At 47.5% G+C, this 20,716-nt stretch overlaps 1 protein-coding gene across 2 annotated transcripts in view; it reads right to left on the bottom strand.

Annotated features, from left to right (window-relative positions):
* Positions 1 to 20,716, bottom strand: part of PHIP (pleckstrin homology domain interacting protein) — a 1,338,206-nt gene that overhangs the window by 495,742 nt on the left and 821,748 nt on the right. For both annotated transcript variants that reach the window (XM_069235639.1, XM_069235640.1), the window contains one exon: positions 7,060 to 7,142. In XM_069235639.1, the coding sequence (XP_069091740.1) occupies positions 7,060 to 7,142 (83 nt within the window). The remainder of the gene's footprint in view (positions 1 to 7,059; positions 7,143 to 20,716) is intronic.

Raw genomic sequence — 20,716 nt, 5'->3', positions numbered from 1 at the left:
CCTCACCTGTGGTATAGTGCACCCTGCCTTAGGGGTGTAAGGCCTGCTAGAGGAGTGACTTGCTTATGCCACAGGCAGTGGGTTATGGGCATGGCACCCTGAGGGGTGTGCCATGTCGACTTAGTCATTTTCTCCCCAACAGCACACACAAGCTGTGAGGCAGTGTGCATGTGCTGAGTGAGGGGTCCCCAGAGACCTTCCCTGGCCACAGGGCCCTTGGTACCAGGGGTACTTATCTGTGTGCCAGAGCTGTGCCAATTGTGGGAACAAAGGTACAGTTTAGGGAAAGAACACTGGTGCTGGGACATGGTTGGCAGGATCCCAGCACACTTTCAATCATAACTAGCATCAACAAAAGGCAAAACGTTAGGGGGGGGGAACCATGCCATGAGAGGCATTTTCCTACACAACCCTACACCCCCCCCACCCCCCCAAACGAAAGAGGATGAGCCTAACCTTTCCCAAGAGAGTCTTCATTTTCTAAGTGGAAGAACCTGGAAAGGCCATCTGCATTGGCATGGGCAGTCCCAGGTCTGTGTTCCACTACAAAGTCCAGTCCCTGTAGGTGTATGGATTATCTCAACAGTTTAGGGTTCTCTCCTTTCATTTGCATAAGCCATCTGAGAGGTCTGTGGTCAGTTTGAACTGTGAAGTGAGAACCAAACAGGTATGGTCTCAACTTCTTCAGGGACCAAACCACAGCAAAGGCCTCCCTCTAAATGGCACTCCAACGCTGTTCCCTGGGGAGTAACCTCCTGCTAATAAAAGCAACAGGCTGGTCAAGGCCATCATCATTGGATTGGGATAGAGCTGCTCCTATCCCATGCTCAGAGGAATCCGTCTGCACAATTAACTGCTTTTAATAATCTGGAGCTTTCAAAACTGGTGCTGAGCACAGCTTCTTTCAGGGTGTCAAAGGCCTTTAGACAGTCCAAGGTCCAGTTAACTTTTCTGGGCATTTTCTTGGAGGTCCGTTCTGTGAGGGGTGTCCCTATGGATCCATATCCCTTCACAAACCTCCTATAGTATCCAGTCAAGCCAAGGAATGCCCTGACTGGAGTCTGGGTTTTTGGAGCTTCCCAGTCCAGAATAGTCTGGATCTTGAGTTGGAGTGGCTGAACTTGGCCTCCACCTACAAGGTGTTCCAAGTAAACCACAGTACCCTGCCCTATCTGACATTTAGATGCCTTGATAGCGAGGCTGGCTGCTTGCAGGACCTGCAAAACCTTCTTTTGGTGGACCAGGTGATCCGCCAGTTGGAGCTAAAAGACAGCAATATCCTCTAGATATGCTGCACTAAATGACTCCAAGCCAGCAAGGACGTGATTCACCAACCTTTGTAAGGTGGCAGAGCATTCTTTAAGCCAAAGGGCATAACAGTAAACTGATAAAGCGCATCAAGTGTAGAGAATGCCGTCTTTTCTTTTGCTCCAGGTGCCATTTTGATTTGCCAGTACTCTGCTGTCAAGTCAAAGGTACTTAAGAACTTGGCTGCACCTAATTGGTCTATTAACTCATTTGCCCTTGGTATGGGGTGAGCATCTGTCTTGGTGACAGAGTTGAGCCCTCTGTAGTCCACACAAAACCTCCACTCTCTCTATCCATCTTTGGTGTGAGGTTTGGGGACCAAGACCACTGGGCTAGCCCAGGGACTGTCCGAGTGCTCAATGACTCCCAATTCCATCATCTTGTGGACTTCCACTTTGATGCTTTCCTTGACTTGGTCAGACTGTCTGAATATTTTATTCTTGACAGGTAAACTGTTTCCTGTGTTCACATCATGGGTACACAGGTGTGTCTGACCAGAGGTCAAAGAAAAGAGCTCAGAAAACTGCTGGAGGACCTTTCTGCAGTCAGCTTCCTGTGGCTAGAGAGGGTATCTGAGGAGACAGCTCCATCTACTGAGCCATGTTTAGGGTCAGTGGAGAGGTTCACTCTCTGCTTCCTGATCCTCATCAGTGACCATCAGCATGTTTGCATCGGCCCTGTCATGATAGGGCTTAAGTCAGTTAACATGGATCACCCTCTTAGGTGTCCTGCTAGTGCCCTAGTCCACTAAGTAAGTGACCTGGCTCTTTTTCTCTAGCACTTGGTAAGGGCCACTCCATCTGTCTTGACGTGCCCTGGGAGCCACATGTTCCAGAACCCAGACTTTCTGCCCGGGCTGAAACTCAACCATAGCAGCCTTTTGATCATACCACAACTTCTGGAGTTGTTGGCTGGCCTCAAGGTTGTTGCTTGCCTTTTCCATGTACTCTGCCATTCTCTGCAGTCCACTACTTCTTGTTTAGGCTCATGGAGCGGTCTCCCCTAGTCTTCTTTTACAAGTGTCAGTGGTCCCCTTACAGGATGGCCAAACAGAAGCTCAAATGGGGAAAACCCTACTCCCTTCTGTGGCACCTCTCTGTAGGCGAAAAGCAGGCATGGCAAGAGGACATCCCATCTCCCTTTGAGTTTTTCAGGGAGCCCCATGATAATGCCCTTCAATGTCTTGTTAAGCCTTTCTACATGACCATTGGTTTGTGGATAATATGGTGTGGTTAACTTGTAAGTCACCCCACACTCATTCCACATATGTTGTAGGTAAGCTGACATGAAGTTGGTACCTCTGTCAGAAACCACCTCCTTAGGAAATCCCACTCTGGTAAAAAATACCTATGAATGCTTTAGCTACTGCAGGGGCAGTAGTGGACCTAAGGGGGGGTTGCCTCAGGGTACCTGGTAGCATGATCTACTACTACCAGAACATATTAGTTCCCTGATGCTGTGGGAGGTTCAAGTGGACCCACTATGTGCACTCCCACTCTCTCAAAGGGGCCCCCCACCACTGGAAGTGGAATGAGGGGGGCCTTTGGATGGCCACCTGTCTTACCACTGGCTTGACAGGGGACACAGGAGGTGCAAACCTCCTTAACCTTCTGGGACATATTGGGCCAGTATAAATGGTTGACTAATCTCTCCCAAGTCTTGGTTTGTTCCAAATGCCCAGCAAGGGGAATGTCATGTGCTAAGGTCAGAATGAACTCCCTAGACTCCTGAGGCATTAGCACTCTCCTAGTGGCACCAGGTTTGGGATCTCTTGCCTTAGTGGAAAGGAATCCCTCTTCCCAATAGACCCTGTGGGTTTCACTGACATTACAGTTTTCTTGCTCAGCTGCTTGCTGTCTTGGGCCTTCAAGGGTGGGACCACTGTTTTGTCCCTTACACAGCTGTTCCCTTGAGGGCCCCCTGGGCCCAAGAGCTCTACCTGATAAGGCTCTAGCTCCATGGACTCTGCTCTCTCAGGGGATTTAACAGCTTCCTGAGAAGAGAGGTTCTATTTCTTTTGCTGTGAAAAAGCTGGTCCCCCAGTCGTCTTTCCTTTCCTCTTAGAAGGTTGGGCCATTATTCCAGACTCCAACTCTTCTTTATTACCCTGTGCTCTGCTTTGTGCCCTTGTCTTGACACACACCAGTTCAGGGATACCCAGCATAGCTGCATGGGTTTTGAGCTCTACCTCAGCCCACGCTGATGACTCCAGATCATTCCCTAGCGGACATTCTACTGGAATTGCAGAGGAGACTACCACCTATTTCAGGCCAGTGACCCCTCCCCATTCTAAAGTTACCATTGCCATGGGATAGACTTTAGTTTGACTGTCAGCATTTGTGACTGGATATGTCTGTCTGGCCAGGTATTGTCACCATTTATGGGACTTAGACCCATTTCTTTTCTTTCCCTTTATGGCTAGGAGCTGCTTCTCCAAAGCCAATCTCTTGGCCATCCAAACAGGATATCCTCTTCATGGAGGATGTCCTCAATGCTTAGAGAGGCACTGGTCTCTCCTGTGGAAGAACAGGTTCTCTATGATTTGGGAAGTCAGGGCTCTGGGAGCCCTATTCTTCCTAATTAGGACAGGAGGGGTGAGTTCTTCCTCCTGTTCAATATTTTCCCCATCTGAAGGAGGATACTCTATATCAGAGGGGTGGTCCCTTGTAAGCTCTGCCAAGAGCTCCTGGAGCTTTGCCTTGGTAGTGTTGCACACCGTTTGTATCTTTTTTGTCTTACAAAGAGACCTTAGCTCTGACATCTCTAGATGCAGGTAAGGTGTGAGGTTGAGTTCCATCACTGTCTCATCGGTTTGACTCATTATCACTCTAAACGTCGGAATTACTTTTTAAGAATCTAAAAACTACTGTGGAACTTAAATCCTAACTTTTACAAACTTTTAAACTTCAAAAGAAATGCTATCGGGACTTACACAGTGTTAAGCATTTGTTGTACACACACAGGCAATAAATGAGAACACACATGGGGGCTGCAGGTGCAGTGCTTGGTCCAGGCTTTGGGTTCCTTTGTTACCAGGCAGTCGCGGTCAGGGGGAGCCTCTGGATCCTCTCTGCAGGTGTCGCTGAGGGGGTGCAGGGAGGTCGACTCAGGGTATCCACGTCGTTCGAGTCGCCTGGGAGTCCTCTCTGCGATGTTGGTTGTCCTGAACTCGAGCCTGGGGCGTCGGGTGCAGAGTGGGAAGACTCACGCTTCTGGCGGGAAGTTGGAGTCACTTTACAGTTGCTTTCTTTGCTGTTGCTTCTGGACAGAGCCGCTGTCCTCAGGAGTTTCTGGGTCCTTTGAGTGCACGTTAGTCCTCTGAGTCCTCAGAGGTCTCTGGTCCCACTGGATGCGTCGCTGTGCTGGTTCTTTGAGTCTGGAGACAGGCCGGTAGGGCTGGGGCCAAGTCAGTTGTTGTCTCTGTCGTCTCTGCGGGGCTTTCAGGTCAGCAGTCCTCCTTTCTTCAGGTTGCAGGAATCTGATTTCCTGGGTTCAGGGCCACACCTAAATACTCGATTGATGGGTGTGTTTAGGTCAGGGGGCAGTAAACAATGGCTACTGTCTTGGAGGGTGGCTACACCATCTTTGTGCCTCCTTCCTGAGGGGAGGGGGGCACATCCCTATTCCTATTAGGGGAATCCTCCAAAAACAAGATGGAGGATTTCTTAAGGCAGGGGGGCACCTCAGCTCAGGACATCTTAGGGGCTGTCCTGACTGGTGGGTGACTCCTCCTTGGTTTTCTCATTATCTCCTCTGCACTTGCTGCTAAAAGTGAGGGCTGTGTCCGGAGGGGAGGGCATCTCCACTAGCTGGGATGCCCTGTGGTGCTGTAACAATAGGCATGAGCCTTTGAGCCTCACCGCCAGGTGTTACAGTTCCTGCTGGGGGAGGCGAGAAGCACCTCCACCCAGTGCAGGCTTTGTTCCTGGCCACAGAGTGACAAAGGCCATGTGGCCAGAAACCTGTCTGGTTGTGGCAGGCTGGCAGAAACTGGTCAGCCTAACACTGGTCTTTGGACTGGTATTCAGGGGGCATCTCTAAAATGCCCTCTGTGTGCGTTTTTCAATAAATCCTACACTGGCATCAGTGTGGATTTATTGTGCTGAGAAGTTTGATACTAAACTTCCCAGAATTCAGTGTAGCCATTATGGAACTGTGGAGTTCATGTTTGACAAACTCCCAGACCATATACTCTTTATGGCTACCCTGCACTTAGTGTCCAAGATTTGGCTTAGACACTGTAGGGGCATAGTGCTCATGCAACTATGCCCTTAGCTGTGGTATAGTGCACCCTGCCTTAGGGCTCTAAGGCCTGCTAGAAGGTGTGACTTATCTATGCCACAGGCATAGATATGTTGTGGGCATGGCGCCCTGAGGGGTGCATGGTCTGGCATTCGGAGCTCGACTTCTTGTCGTGGTCACAATCCAGGCACAACAAACAAACCTTACACAGATCCATCACTGACATCATGCGTTGACAGTCCTCGTACGGCTTGAACCTGGTCTTTGGGGACATCCTCGACGCACCAAAAAAAACTCACACTAAATTCAACAAAAGGGTTGAAATCGGTCAAAAAGAGACCAGGGTAGCTCTCTCCCGATCAGCTCGTCACGCAGAAAGAAAAGAACTGACGTCACTGTGCTGAGGCGGCATCTATGTACTACTCCCGATGTCATCACGCCGACTATGACAATCGTGGAGTCAACCGACACGCAAGGGTATTGCTCGAAGAAAAACCTCCAGATCCAATCTGAAGCCTGAGGGAAATTCCAAGGTAAGGAACTTGCAACTAGAAGTCTCTATCAGATAACGGTATTACAAGATATTTATAATACAAATGATAACTTGCGGTCCAAATACTTAGCTATATATAGAGCTGAATAAGGATGATTTTTTAAGCAACCAATATTCTTACTTTGAGTTAAGCCTCTTACTCAAAAGGCAGGTAATGGTAATATTGAGGAGAACCGATTTAGAGAAAGAGGACTCTTACAAACACTTCACACCAGCCCTTCCAATATTTTAAGTAGAATCAAGTTCTGCTTAAAGAAGTCCTTTTGCATGGCCTGCAGGATTGCTACCCTGAGACAAAGATTTATGCTCCTGCCTATCAACGACTACACATCGAATTGGAAGAACAATGTAATAGCTACCTTACATTGCATGTTGTACAATACAGAAAATAATCTCTACTAAACCTACTCTGTTGTATGGAATCTCTAAAGTCTGTTTTAACACCCAAAATCCAAAAGCTCTAGCATTGTTTGGCAAATCTTTTTTTTTTGTTCAAATGACTTAAATCTTTTAATAACACTAGGGGTAATTGAGGTAATCTTTAGGATACATTGCAGGACGAAGTAGTAGCTGAAATGAGGTTTTAATTAAGAAGCAGCATATCTGCTAGATGCAAGAAGCCTGAAACTTACAAAGACAGTAGTTTTAACGAACTATGGTACATTACATCTAGGCCAGTGAGATCAATTAAAATCTCCACCAAAGAGACAATGGCTCAAGTTTGAAGTTAACTATAATTAATTGCATTGTACTGAAAACTTGATGTGATTTTAAACTGCTTTCTATCTTTTTCCTTTTATATGTTATTTCCTTGGTAATGATTTTAAGTAATCAAATACATTACATTTACTTATTTGTAAACAATGAGAATTAACACATTGCACATAGAGCAGAGAGAGGTAAAAAAAAAAATGTTTAGCCGGGAAATTAAATTTCCCATATCAATTATAACTTACCAATATTCCAGTGTCTGTGCCTTGCATCCTCAAATTGCTGCCGAAGGACTAAGAAGTCTATGACATCTGGCATATCATGATATCTGAAAATCAAAAATTAAACAATGCAACAAAAAGGTGATCAGCTCTTCAAGTGATTAGTTTAATATCTGACTGCGTCAACACAAACAATGCATTGCACACCAGTCATTTCTATCACTCAAGTTCCAACCTCTCAACATGACTGTGTATTCACAGAGTATGAATCAGTATTCCACTGAGGCAAGGAGGACACTGCTAGTGTTTAAAAAAAAAAAAGATCTAGACCTGAATATTATTATACTTCACTTGCACAGTCGAATCACAGAGGCAGATTCAGTTAGAAATAATAAATGAACAGAGGGCAGGAACGAACCCTAAATTTGATTAACAGAAAATAACTAAAATTATCTGCCCGCTTCAAGATCAAGTTTTATTAGCAGTTTTAGCCTTGTTTCTTTATACATAAATAAGGTTATTGCAATCAATATATATATATATATATATATATATATATATATATATATATATATATATATATATATATATATATATATGTGTGTGTGAAAACAACACCCTTTCAGGGTTAGAGTGATGCATAAAGTATGCAAAACAGAAGACAGAACTCTGGGGAGTTCCCAAATTTGGTAGAGACAGCTCCAAATCTAGAGTGTTGCTGGTGTTGCAGAGTGCTCCTTTACTGGAGCTGCTCTCCATCCAAACTTGGGAACTACCCAACTCCCTTGAGTCTGGACAAAGCTAAAGCTCTTTGAAGAGATGTAATCACATTGAAACACGTGTTAGGAGTTGCTTTTGCTCTTTCCAGATTGGCTTGGGTGGTATTTTACCAGTCCAAAGCTGTAGAACTGCGCCTAGAGTGGTGAAAGACTTCTGTCATTTTACATCTCTGAGTGGATGGCACTGTCAATCCTATGCTTAGAAACTAGCTTGAAAAACAGACATTTGAGGTGAGCAAATCTAGAGTGTCACAGGGTGCTCCTTCCTGGAGCTGCTTGCAACCTAAACTTGGAACTACCCAGAGTTCTCTTAAATGCTTCTTACTCAGTAGACATCTGTTTGTGGCATGTAGAGCTGTAGATTCACATGCTTTGCAGAAGTCCACCATCTAATGTTGGGCTTGGAGTGTTACAAGTTGTTTTTCCTCGAAGAAGATTTTCAAGTCACAAGATCGACTGACTCCTCCTCTTGGTGATATGGTGCATGGGCACTGAGTCCTTTGTTAGATTGTTTTCCCACAGGAGGATGAAGTAAAAACTGTACAAGTGTACATGTAGATATATAGTAAAGAAAACAGATGTCCATGCAATGAATACACATATTTACAATATATAATATTACAAAGGCTACAGGTTTCCTGGGAGGAGAGAGAGGGTGCATGGGAATCTACACCACTGCATGCCACGAAGAGATGTCTACTGGGTAAGTAGCATTTTCCATTCAATGGCTGTAGATACACATGGTTTGCATAGAATGTAAAGCAGTCCCCACCAGAAAATAAGCAGTGGCTAACCTGTAGGAGTTGTAGTAGTTTGAAATAGTGTTCTAAGCACTGCTTGTCCAACATTTGCTTGTTGGCGAGTTAACACCTCCACACAACAGTGTTTAGTAAATGTGTGTGGTGTAGACCATGTGGCTACTTTACATATGTCTGCTATTGCTATGTTTGCTAAGAATGCCATTCGAAATACCTTTTTTCCTAGTGAAATGAGCTTTAGGATTATATTCGTAATCACCTTTTAGCTTTAAGATAGCAGGTTTTTATACAGTTGCCTATCCATCGTGCTAATCCGTGCTTTGAAATAGGATTACCTTTGTGAGTTTATTGAAAAGCCACAAGTTGCTTAGATTTTCTGAAGTCTTTTGTTCTGTCTCTATGGTACATGATAGCTCTTTTAACATCAAGTGTGTGAAGAGCTTTTTCAGCAACTAAATCTGGCTGTGGATAGACGACTGGCAATTCCACTGACTGACTGATATAAAAAGGGGAAACCACCTTTGGCAGGAATTTTGGGTTTGTCCTAAGAACTATTTTTTTTAATGAATTTGAAAGAAAGGTTCTTCTAAAGTGAACACTTGATTTCACCGACTCTTCAGAAAGAAGTGATTACTACTAAAAAAAAAAGCAACCTTCCATGATAAAAATTGAAGAGGGCAAGAATGCATGGGCTCAAAGGGTGACCACATAAGTTTTATGAGGACAATATTAAGATTCCACACACAGGCTGGTAGAGCTCGATGGAATTATTCTTTTAAGACCTTCCATAAAGGCCTTAATATCAGAAATCCTAAACAGGGAACTATGTTGACTGTTTTGGAGGTAAGCAGCTATTGCTGTTAAATGGATCCTAATAGAGGAGTACGCAAGGTTTGCTTTTTGTAAGTGTAGCAAATAGCAAACAATATCTTGTAATTATGCCTTAAGTGGGTCAATGTTTTTAGGCTGGCAGTAGTAGACAAACCGCTTCCATTTAGGTGCATAACATTGTCTAGTTGTGGGTTTGCATGCTTCTTTTAGAATATCCATAAATTCTGATTGAAGCTGTAAGTAGGCAAACTCTGACTTCAGAAGCCAAAATCGCCAGGTTGAGTATGCTGGGATTTGGATGTGTGATTTGACCTTTCCTTTGCGTCAACAGGTCTGGTTTGTTTGGTAGTCTGTGATGTGGTACTACAGATAAGTCTAGTAGTGTTGTATATCAATCTTGACATGCCCATATGGGAGCTATGAGTATCATGGTGAGTGAGGTTTGTTTCATCTTTTTGATCAGAAATGGAATTAGTGGGAGAGGTGGAAAAGCGTAAGCAAATATCCCCGACCAATTCATCCATACAGCATTGCCCTTGGATTGAGGGTTTAGGTATCTGGATGCGAAGCTTTAGCATTTTGTGTTTTCTTTTGTGGCAAAAAGGTCTATTTCTGCTGTGCCCCACATTTGGAAGTATTGCTGAATCACCTGTGGGTGAATTTCCCATGCATGTACTTGTTGTTGCATCCTGCTTAAGACTTAAGAAGTCCGCTACTTGATTGTGTACCCCTGGAATATATTCAGCTGTTAATTGAATGCGATTGTGAACTGCCCATTTCCAAATTGTTTGTGCTAGAAGGGATAATTGTGATGAATGTGTGTCGCCCCCTCCCCCCCTTGTTTTTGCAGATAATACATTGTGTTCATGTCTGTCCTTATTAATAATATCTTGTGGATAATTTGTGTCTGAAAAGCTCTGAGTGCTAGGAATACTGCTAGTAAGTGAATTATGTGATAAGTTTGTTGGATTGAGTCCCATTCCTCCTGTATAGTAAGGTTGCTGAGGTGAGCTTCCCAACATATCATTGATGCATCTGTTGTAATTATGGTCTGAGGTACTGGGTCCTGAAAGGGCCTCCCTTTTGATAGGTTGGTGGAATTTCATCATTGCACAGAGCGGTGAGTCTGGTGGTCAAACAACACTAGATCCTGAATCTGACTCTGTGCCTGAGACCACTGTTGAAAGAGACACTGCTGTAGAGGTCACATTTGTAGTCTTGCATTGGGTACTATTGTTATGCAAGAAGCCATATTTCTAATAGTTTCATTACCAACTTTACTGTATAAGTGTGGTTGTATTGTAGCTGAGATATGAGATCCTGAAATGCCTGAATCCTGACTGGGGTTGGGTATGCTAATCCTGATTGAGTGTTCAGAATTGCTCCCAGATACGGTTGTATCTGTGATGGCTGAAGGTGAAATTTGTGGTAATTGATTGTGAATCCTAACTTGTGCAGGATGTTTGTGGTATATTGAGTATGTTGTTGACAAATCTGAATTGAATTGGTAGTGCTTTCCCGCTATAACAAATCTTAGATACTTTCGATGTGCTGGATGGATGGAAATGTGGAAATAAGCATCCTTGAGGTCTAATGCTGTCATGTAATCCTGTTTTTGTAATAGGGGAATGATGTCTTGTAGAGCGACCATATGAAAGTGTTCAGACAGGATGTATAGATTGAGGGGTCTGAGATCTAAAACTGGTTTTAGAGTACCATCCTTCTTTGGTATGAGGAACTACACGGAATATGCTCAGGATCCTTGTTGGGATATAGGCACCATCTCTATTGCTCCTTTGAGTAGTAGTGATTGTACCTCCTGTTTTATTAAAGTGCGATGTTCCTAGGTAAGTCTGTGTGAACAAGGGGGGATGTTTGGTGGAACAGAGATAAGTTCTAGGCAATAGCCATGTTGGATTATTGATAGAACCCAATGATCTGTGGTGATGTTGTACCACTGAGGGTAAACATTTGCCAATCTTCCTCCCACAGGAGATGTATGCTCTGTAGGGATCTGTAAGATGTCACAGATGTGTTGAGGTAGAGGAACCTCTGGAAGCAGCTGATGTACCTCTTCCTCTATAACTAGATCCTTTCTAAGAGTCTCTGAATGAAACTCTGTTATAGAATTGTGGCCCTTTTTTTTTTTTTTTGTGAGGTGGATGGTTCTGTGGTTGATGGTTTGAAAACACCTCTAAATTGTGGCCTACTTAAAGTGCCTGTAGTGGGTGTTGTGTATAATGCACCCATAGCATTAGCTGTTTCGGAGTACTTTTTAAGTTTATCTATGTGTGGTAGCAACCTCTGGCCCAAACAGATGTTGTTTATCGAAAGGCACATTTAATACAGCTTGCTGTATTTCTGGCTTAAATCCTGAGGCTCTTAGCCATGCATGTCTCCTAATGATTATGCTGGTGTTGATTCCCCTTGCAGCTGTATCAGCTGCATCAGTAGCACATCTAACTGCGTTATTAGAAATAGGCTGCCCTTTTGCAACTATTTCTTGCCCCCTTTTTGGATGTTCCAGTGGAAGATGTTGTAATCCATCTGGTCCCAATGAGTCCCATCATAACTTGCTAGGAGTGCTTGTGATTTGCAATCCTCCATTACTGGCAGCTTGAGTAGCCACTCTTTTGCCTGCTGCATCACATTTGTGGCTTACTTTGTCTGGCAGAAGAGCATCTCCTGTAGACTGCCTATTGGCACTTTTTCTTGTGGCACTTACCACTATAGAGTCAGGTGTAATTGTGCTCTAATAAAAACTGGATCTGAGGGTGCAGGTTTGTATTTTTTTCCAACCCTGGGAGTAATGATCCTTCCTTTTACAGACTCTTTAAAAATGCCTTCAGCATCTCTAAGCATGCCTGGATGCACTGATACTCTTTGTGAGTGGATGTTAAAGTATTAAACAAAAAATCACCTTCAATAGGATCTGTATGTAACTGTACGTTATGATACGCACTGCCCTAGCTATATCCTGATTATAAGCAGTGGTATCTTCAGAGGGAGATGGCCTTGCTGGGTATAAATCTGGGTCATTAGGGAGAATGGGATCTGTGTCTTATATATCCCATGGGTCCACCTCTTCTTGAGGATCAATTAAATCATCCCTATGTGGTGATGTAGATGAGGCCTGTAGGAAGTTGGCTCTGTATGCACTATTTCAAAGTAAGGAATAGTATGCACAGAGTCCAAGGGTTCCCCTTAGAGGTAAGATAGTGGCAAAAAGAGATAATACTAATGCTCTATTTTGTGGTAGTGTGGTCGAGCAGTAGGCTTATCAAAGGAGTAGTGTTAAGCATTTGTTGTACATACACACAGGCAATAAATGAGGAACACACACTCAGAGACAATTCCAGGCCAATAGGTTTTGTTATAGAAAAATATATTTTCTTAGTTTATTTTAAGAACCACAGGTTCAAATTCTAAATGTAATATCTCATTTGAAAGGTATTGCAGGTACGTACTTTAGGAACTTTGAATAATCACAATAGCATATATACTTTCTACATAAAACACATATAGCTATTTCAAAAGTGGACACAGTGCAACTTTCACAGTTCCTGGGGGAGGTAAAGTAATGTTAGTTCTTGCAGGTAAGTAAACCACCTACGGGGTTCAAATTGGGGTCCAAGGTAGCCCACCGTTGGGGGTTCAGAGCAACCCCAAAGTCACCACACCAGCAGCTCAGGGCCAGTCAGGTGCAGAGTTCAAAGTGGTGCCCAAAACACATAGGCTTCAATGGAGAAGGGGGTGCCCCGGTTCCAGTATGCCAGCAGGTAAGTACCCGCGTCTTCGGAGGGAAGATAAGGGGGGTTTTGTAGGGCACCGGGGGGGACACAAGCTCACACAAAAAGTACACCCTCAGCGGCACTGGGGCGGCCGGATGCAGTGTGCAAACACGCGTCGGGTTTTCAATAGGTTTCAATGAGAGACCAAGGGGTCTCTTCAGCGATGCAGGCAGGAAAGAGGAGGGGCTCCTCGGGGCAGCCACCACCTGGGCAAGGGAGAGGGCCTCCTGGGGGTCACTCCTGCACTGGAGTTCCGATCCTTCAGGTACTGGGGGCTGCGGGTGCAGGGTCTTTTCCAGCCATCGGGATTTTAGAGTCAGGCAGTCGCGGTCAGTGGGAGCCTCGGGATTCCCTCTGCAGGCGTCGCTGTGGGGGCTCAGGGGGGACAACTTTGGTTACTCACAGTCTCGGAGTCGCCGGAGGGTCCTCCCTGAGGTGTTGGTTCTCCACCAGTCAAGTCGGGGTCGCCGGGTGCAGTGTTGCAAGTCTCACGCTTCTTGCGGGGATTGCAGGGGTCTTTAAATCTGCTCCTCTGGAAACAAAGTTGCAGTCTTTGTTGAACAGAGCCGCTGTTCTCTGGAGTTTCTTGGTCTTTTGGAAGCAGGGCAGTCCTCTGAGGATTCAGAGGTCGCTGGTCCCAGGGAAAGCGTCGCTGGAGCAGTTTTCTTCTGAAGAAGGGAGACAGGCCGGTAGGGCTGGGGCCAAAGCAGTTGGTGTCTTCTTCTTCTCTGCAGGGTTTTTTCAGCTCAGCAGTCCTCTTCTTCGTAAGTTGCAGGAATCTAAATTCTTAGGTTCAGGGGAGCCCTTAAATACTAAATTTAAGAGCGTGTTTAGGTCTGGGGGGTTAGTAGCCAATGGCTACTAGCCCTGAGGGTGGGTACACCCTCTTTGTGCCTCCTCCCAAGGGGAGGGGGGTCACATTCCTATCCCTATTGGGGGAATCCTCCATCTGCAAGATGGAGGATTTCTAAAAGTTAGAGTCACTTCAGCTCAGGACACCTTAGGGGCTGTCCTGACTGGCCAGTGACTCCTCCTTGTTTTTCTCATTAATTCCTCCGGCCTTGCCGCCAAAAGTGGGGCCGTGGCCTGAGGGGGTGGGCAACTCCACTAGCTGGAGTGCCCTGTGGTGCTGGAACAAAGGGGGTGAGCCTTTGAGGCTCACCGCCAGGTGTTACAGCTCCTGCCTGGGGGAGGTGATAAAGCCTGCACTGGGTGGAGATGCTACTAGCCACAGAGTGACAAAGGCACTCTCCCCATGTGGCAAGCAACATGTCTCGAGTGTGGCAGGCTGCTAAAGCCAGTCAGCCTACACGGGTAGTTGGTTAAGGTTTCAGGGGGCACCTCTAAGGTGCCCTCTGGGGTGTATTTTACAATAAAATGTACACTGGCATCAGTGTGCATTTATTGTGCTGAGAAGTTTGATACCAAACTTCCCAGTTTTCAGTGTAGCCATTATGGTGCTGTGGAGTTCGTGTTTGACAGACTCCCAGACCATATACTCTTATGGCTACCCTGCACTTACAATGTCTAAGGTTTTGCTTAGACACTGTAGGGGCACAGTGCTCATGCACTGGTGCCCTCACCTATGGTATAGTGCACCCTGCCTTAGGGCTGTAAGGCCTCCTAGAGGGGTGACTTATCTATACTGCATAGGCAGTGTGAGGTTGGCATGGCACCCTGAGGGGAGTGCCATGTCGACTTACTCGTTTTGTCCTCACCAGCACATACAAGCTGGCAAGCAGTGTGTCTGTGCTGAGTGAGGGGTCCCCAGGGTGGCATAAGCTATGCTGCAGCCCTTAGAGACCTTCCCTGGCATCAGGGCCCTTGGTACCAGGGGTACCAGTTACAAGGGACTTACCTGGATGCCAGGGTGTGCCAATTGTGTAAAACAAAAGTACAGGTTAGGGAAAGAACACTGGTGCTGGGGCCTGGTTAGCAGGCCTCAGCACACTTTCAAATCAAAACATAGCATCAGCAAAGGCAAAAAGTCAGGGGGTAACCATGCCAAGGAGGCATTTCCTTACAAGGCCTGTGGAGAGAACTGTGTTGAATAGGTAGGCGAAGATGGTGGTGGGGTAGAAGGAAGGGAAGGAGAATGTGGTGGTGAAGGCTGGGGTTGTTGCGTTGGGGAAGACTGATAATCCTAACCTGCGCAGATGAGCTGCAACCACTGCCATCAGTTTTGTGAACACCCAAGGGGCGGCGGTAAGGCGGAAGGCAAGCACGGTAAACTGATAGTGCTCATGACCTACCACGAAACGTTGGTAACGTCTGTGGGCAGGCAGGATGGGGTTGTGGAAATAAGCGTCCTGCAAGTCCAACTATACCATCCAGTCTCCTGGGCCTAAGGCAGACAGAACATGAGACAGGGTGAGCATTTTGATTTTCTCCTTCTGGAGGAAGTAGTTTAGGTCCCAAAGGTCTAGGATAGGATGTAAGCCCTCGTCCTTTCTTGGCATCAGAAAGTAGCCAGAATAACAACCACGACCTACTTCGGGCACAGGGACCTTCTCTATAGCTCCCTTGGCCAAGAGAGCGCGGCTTCCTGGTGGAAAAGTGCCAAATGATCCTCCGGGAGTTGGGTGAGTGATGGAGGCAAGGCTGGTGGGGCAGATTTGAAAGGGAGTCCGTAGTGATGGATTCCCAGTGGGGCAGGTGATTGTGAATCCTGCTGCTAACTTGAAGGGAGTGAGGGGACTGACTAGGAGGGTGTGGAGGCTGCAGCGGGAGCAGAGGTGGAGTGGACAGACCTCCGGTCTCCTATCCCACGCCCATGTGGTATTCCACGTCCCCGCCACGCAGCGGCTGAACAGCATGGGTGGCAAAGTGGCTGGGTGGGGAATGCGACAGGGAGCCCCTTCCGTGGCCATGAAAGGGGTGAAAAGTGGACTTTGGAGGGCGAGGGGCAGAGGAAAGACCAAGGGACAGAGCCGTAGCCCGGGAATCTTTTAATCTCTCCAAGGCCAAGTCCGCTATGTCTCCAAAGAGACGGGAGCCATCAAAGGGCATGTCCATGAGGGACTGTTGGACATCCCCAGAAAAACCAGAAGTACGCAACCAGGCATGGCATCGCAAGGCCACTGTCGCAGCAACCGATCTGCCCAGAGAGACGGTCGTGTTCAGCCCACATCGGATTGTGAACTTCACTGCATCTTTCCAATCATTGACAGCTTGGGAGACGATAGCACGGGCCTCCTCTGGTATCTGCGGCAGGACTTGCGCAACTGTATCCCACAGAGAGTGGGTACAGCGGCCTAAAAGGCATGCAGTGTTCAAAGACCGCAGCGCAAGACTGCTTCCCAAATTGTTCAAGCCTTTTTGATTCCCTATCCAGGGGATGCAGAAGGGAATGCGCCTGAAGAAGAGGTAGCCTGGATGACAAGACTCTCAGGCGTGGGGTGTTGGGACAGGAATTTAGGGTCGTTCGGGGCGGGCCGATGGTGGCGTGTGATAGTCCTATTCACAGGAGCCCCTGTGTTGGGTTTGGACCAAGTACCCAAAAGGACATCCGTGAGGGCTTCTTCGAACGGTAAAAAGGGCACAGATGTGGAAGCCCCTGGCTGAAGCACCTCCATCAGGGGGTTGGACCTGACCTCTACAGTAGGAAGCTCAAGGACAAGGACTTTGGCCCCCCCTACTGACCACCATACCATAAGTCGCTCCCTAAGCCGTAGTCACGGTAAGCGGAGACAGCATGCAAGCGTGTGGAGAAGTGTCCAGTCCACTGGCGTCACCCAATTCCTTTGCCCAGTCCAAATATGGATCATCCTGGTATTCCATAAGGGTCCAGGGACCCCTCTAATCCATCCCCAAATTCGTACCCATAGGAAAAACGGTCCGAATCTGACCTGGGGTGAATAGGCCCCATCAAAGACAAAGGTGCGTCGGCTGACGCCGCTCCGACTCCGAGTTGTCGGGGATAAGCATAGGGTCTGCGTCAATAGTGGGAACTACCAACGTTGGGAGTGTCGACAATTGACCCGGCGCCGGGAAAGGTCTTAATGGTGCGACGGCGCCGGTGCGGATCCGGAGACCTCGGTGGCCAGAGCTGAAGCCCTTGGGCCCAAAGGTGCCAAATCGGGGTCGTTCCGCCCAAAGATGAGGCTCATGCCTTATAGAATTCCTTAAGTTGGGCGGGGGTCGCTCTGGCTCTTGGAAACTCAGGGAAGCATGGGGGGGTCCCAGACACAGGCTCCGAGGACGGAGGCCATGAGCGCCGACGCTCCTCCCGCGCCGCTTTTGCCGAGCGACGTGGAGAAGTCGGAGACCGATGAGAACTCTTCGACTTCTTCTTCTTACCTGCACCCAAAGAATTTGAGGATGACGAGTGGTGATAGCCCCGCGAACGGTCTCGAGACCTTCCCCTTGATCGAGACCGGGACCTATGCGGAATCAAGCGCCGGGCCGGCATGAGTTTGAGGGACCGCTCCCGTAAGGACTTGGGGTGCATGGCCCAGCACTCGGAGCATGACTTCGGGTCTTGGTCGTGCTCGAGACACCACAAACAAACCCAATGCAGATCCGTCACCAACATCATGCAGTGACAGACCTCACATGGCTTGAACCCGGTCTTCGGGGACATGCTCGATGCACTAAAAGCTCACTAGAAAACTCGACAAAATGGTCGAATTCGGTCAAAAAGAAACCAGGGTAACTCTATCCGGATCAGCGTGTGGAGCGGAGAAAAGAACTGACATCACTGTGCTGAGGCGGCATCTATGTACTACTTCCGACGTCATCACGATGACTGACGCCAACGACGCTCATGGAGTCGACCAATGCCACCTACTGACGTGCAAGGGTATTGTTCGAAGAAAAATCTCCGGATCCAGTCTGACGCCTGGGGGAAATTCTAAGGTAAGGAATGTGCAACTAGAAGTCGCAGATGCATACCTTCCTCACAGCCAGGAAGGGACGGGTGTGACAGAAGAGTCACCTGCATACTGATAGTTATTGTGGGCTGAGAAGGAGGAGAGTCATTTCACACCTTACATGTGAATAGGCTGTTTCCTGCCCTCACACAAGGGGAGATTACCCTCAACTGATGTCTGTAGACAGGGCTGGGTTCAAAGCGAGTTTTTCTTCAATGGAAAGGGTCCCTTTGAAGTTATTCCCTGAATAAAGGTATTTGTGGAGTATAAGTACAGGGGCTCTGACCCCATTATTTTTAGAGCACCTTTGGACCTGGGACAGGATTTCTGCTACAGGGACTGCTGCACTAAGATACTGATCTAGACTGTTCTATTGTTGTTGCCCTGCTGCTTGAAGTACCAGGTAGTCAGAAGAATTCTCACTGAAGTGCTTTTCTATTTGTTGCCCAGCTGCTCACTGATTCTGGTCTTGTTGGACACTGCACTGGGACTGCCAGGGGGAACCACCATTGTTTACTTTGCTGTGCTGGCCTGCCCCTGTTGTGCCCCCCTTTAGTGCCTCCCAAGGAGCACAGCACATAGAAAGCACTGTTGTCCCACTCCTTGGCCTTTTCCCCACAACTAGCGCATAGTTTAGTGCTATATAGTGTGAATCTGCTGGTGCCATTGTGGAGCGTTTCCCTTTGCAACAGTTTCAGCACTTAGTGAGCTCTGTACTTTGTACCTTGATGCTCCTTTTGAGCACTTCACATAGTGCCCACCCCCACCGTGTGGAGAGCGTTTCAGTCTCATCACATTCTGGTGCCACAGGAGAAAGCATGGTAAGCCTTGACCCAGGCTCCATCAACAAGCTGTAGGAGCACTGCCAACTCCATGTATAAACAAAGAAAAGGAGTGTGTGGTAAGCTCTTCCAACTTCCTCTAGGAGTGAGAGCTTGATTGTGCTTTCGTCCGCGTGGGTGCCCCTGATGAGGGAACTCAAACGTGTAACCTACCAACAAACCAGGGGAGTGCCAAGGTACCCTGCCTGATAGATCAGCATGACACCTAAAATGAAAGTGACCACGGCACTGTGAGGAAATCCCCCCCAGTAGTGAGTAATGACGGTAGAGTCAGTATTCCAGCCAGGACTCTTCATCTGGGGCCGAGCCCCCAAACCCCACCCCCAACACATACACACCTCCTCTGTGAGACTGCAACAACACTGGAAAGGTACACTCCAGCTGACACACTGCTTTTAGGAGGGACGTGAGCGACAACCATAACTAGCAATCACCCCCTCACTACAGGAAGAAGCACAGGCAGCAAAACCAACGCCTGCTTTAGTGGATTCGAGAGTTCTAGGGTGTAGGAAAATGGCTCTGTGTTGCACTGATACTGATGCTGACTTGACTAAGAAGTGTGCTGGGACCCTGCTAACCAGGCCCCAGCACACCAGTGTTCTTTCACTAAAAATGTACCATTGTTTCCACAATTGCCACACCCCTGGCACCCAGATAAGTCCCTTCTAAAAGGTGCCAGTGGTACCAAGGGCCCGGTGACCAGGGAAGGTCCCTAAGGGCTGCAGCATGTGTTGTGCCACCGTAAGGGACCCCTCACCCAACACATGCAGACTGCCATTGCAGATTGTGTGTGTTGGTGGGGAGAAAAAGACAAAGTCGACGTGGCATCCTCCTCAGGATGCCATGTAAACAAAATACGGCCTGTGGCAAAGGTAAGTCACCCCTCTAGCAGGCCTTAAAGCCCTATGGCAGGGTGCACTACACTACAGGTGAGGGCATAGCTGCATGAGCAATATGCCCCTACAGTGTCTAAGGCTATTCTTAGACATTGCAAGTACAGTGTGGCCATATTAACTATATGGTCTGGGAGTTTGTCAAAACGAACTCCACAGTTCCATAATGGCCACACTGGAAAGCTTGGTATCATACTTCTCAGAATAATAAACCCCCACTGATGCCAGTGCTGGATTTATTAAAAAATGCACACAGAGGTCATCTTAGAGATGCCCCCTGTATTTTACCCAATCTTTCAGTGCAGGACTGACTGGTCTGTGCCAGCCTGCCACTGAGACAAGCTTCTGACCCCCTGGGGTGAGAGCATTTGTGTTTTCTGGGGCCAGAAACAAAGCCTGCACTGGATGGAGGTTATTCACCCCTCTCCCCCCCCCTTTGCAGGAACTGTAACACCTAGCAGTGAGCCTCAAAGGCTTGGGCTTCATGTTACAATGCCCCAGGGCACTCCAGCTAGTGGAAATGCCCGCCCCCCCTGGACACAACCCCCACTTTTGGCGGCAAGTCCAGGGAGATAATAAGAAAAGAAAGGAGGAGTCATCCCCTCAGCCAGGCCCACCCCTAAGGTGACCAGAGCTGTAGTGACCCCCTCGTTGGAAAATCCTCCATCTTGTTTTGGAGGCTTCCCCCCCAACAGGACTAGGGATGTGCCCCCTCCCCACAGGGAGGAGACAAAAAGGTTGTAGCCACCCTCAAGGACAGTAGCCATTGGCTACTGCCCCTCAGACCTAAACACACCCCTAAATTGAGTATTTAGGGACAACCCTGAACCCAGGAAATCAGATTCTTGCAACCTACAAAAAGAAGAAGGACTGTTGACCTGAAAGCCCCACAGAGACGATGGAGACAACAACTGAC

This window comes from Pleurodeles waltl, chromosome 5, assembly GCF_031143425.1.
Source record: "Pleurodeles waltl isolate 20211129_DDA chromosome 5, aPleWal1.hap1.20221129, whole genome shotgun sequence".
Taxonomy (NCBI): domain Eukaryota; kingdom Metazoa; phylum Chordata; class Amphibia; order Caudata; family Salamandridae; genus Pleurodeles; species Pleurodeles waltl.
The sequence above is the reverse complement of the archived record's forward strand: the minus strand, read 5'-3'. Positions and strand labels throughout refer to the sequence as shown.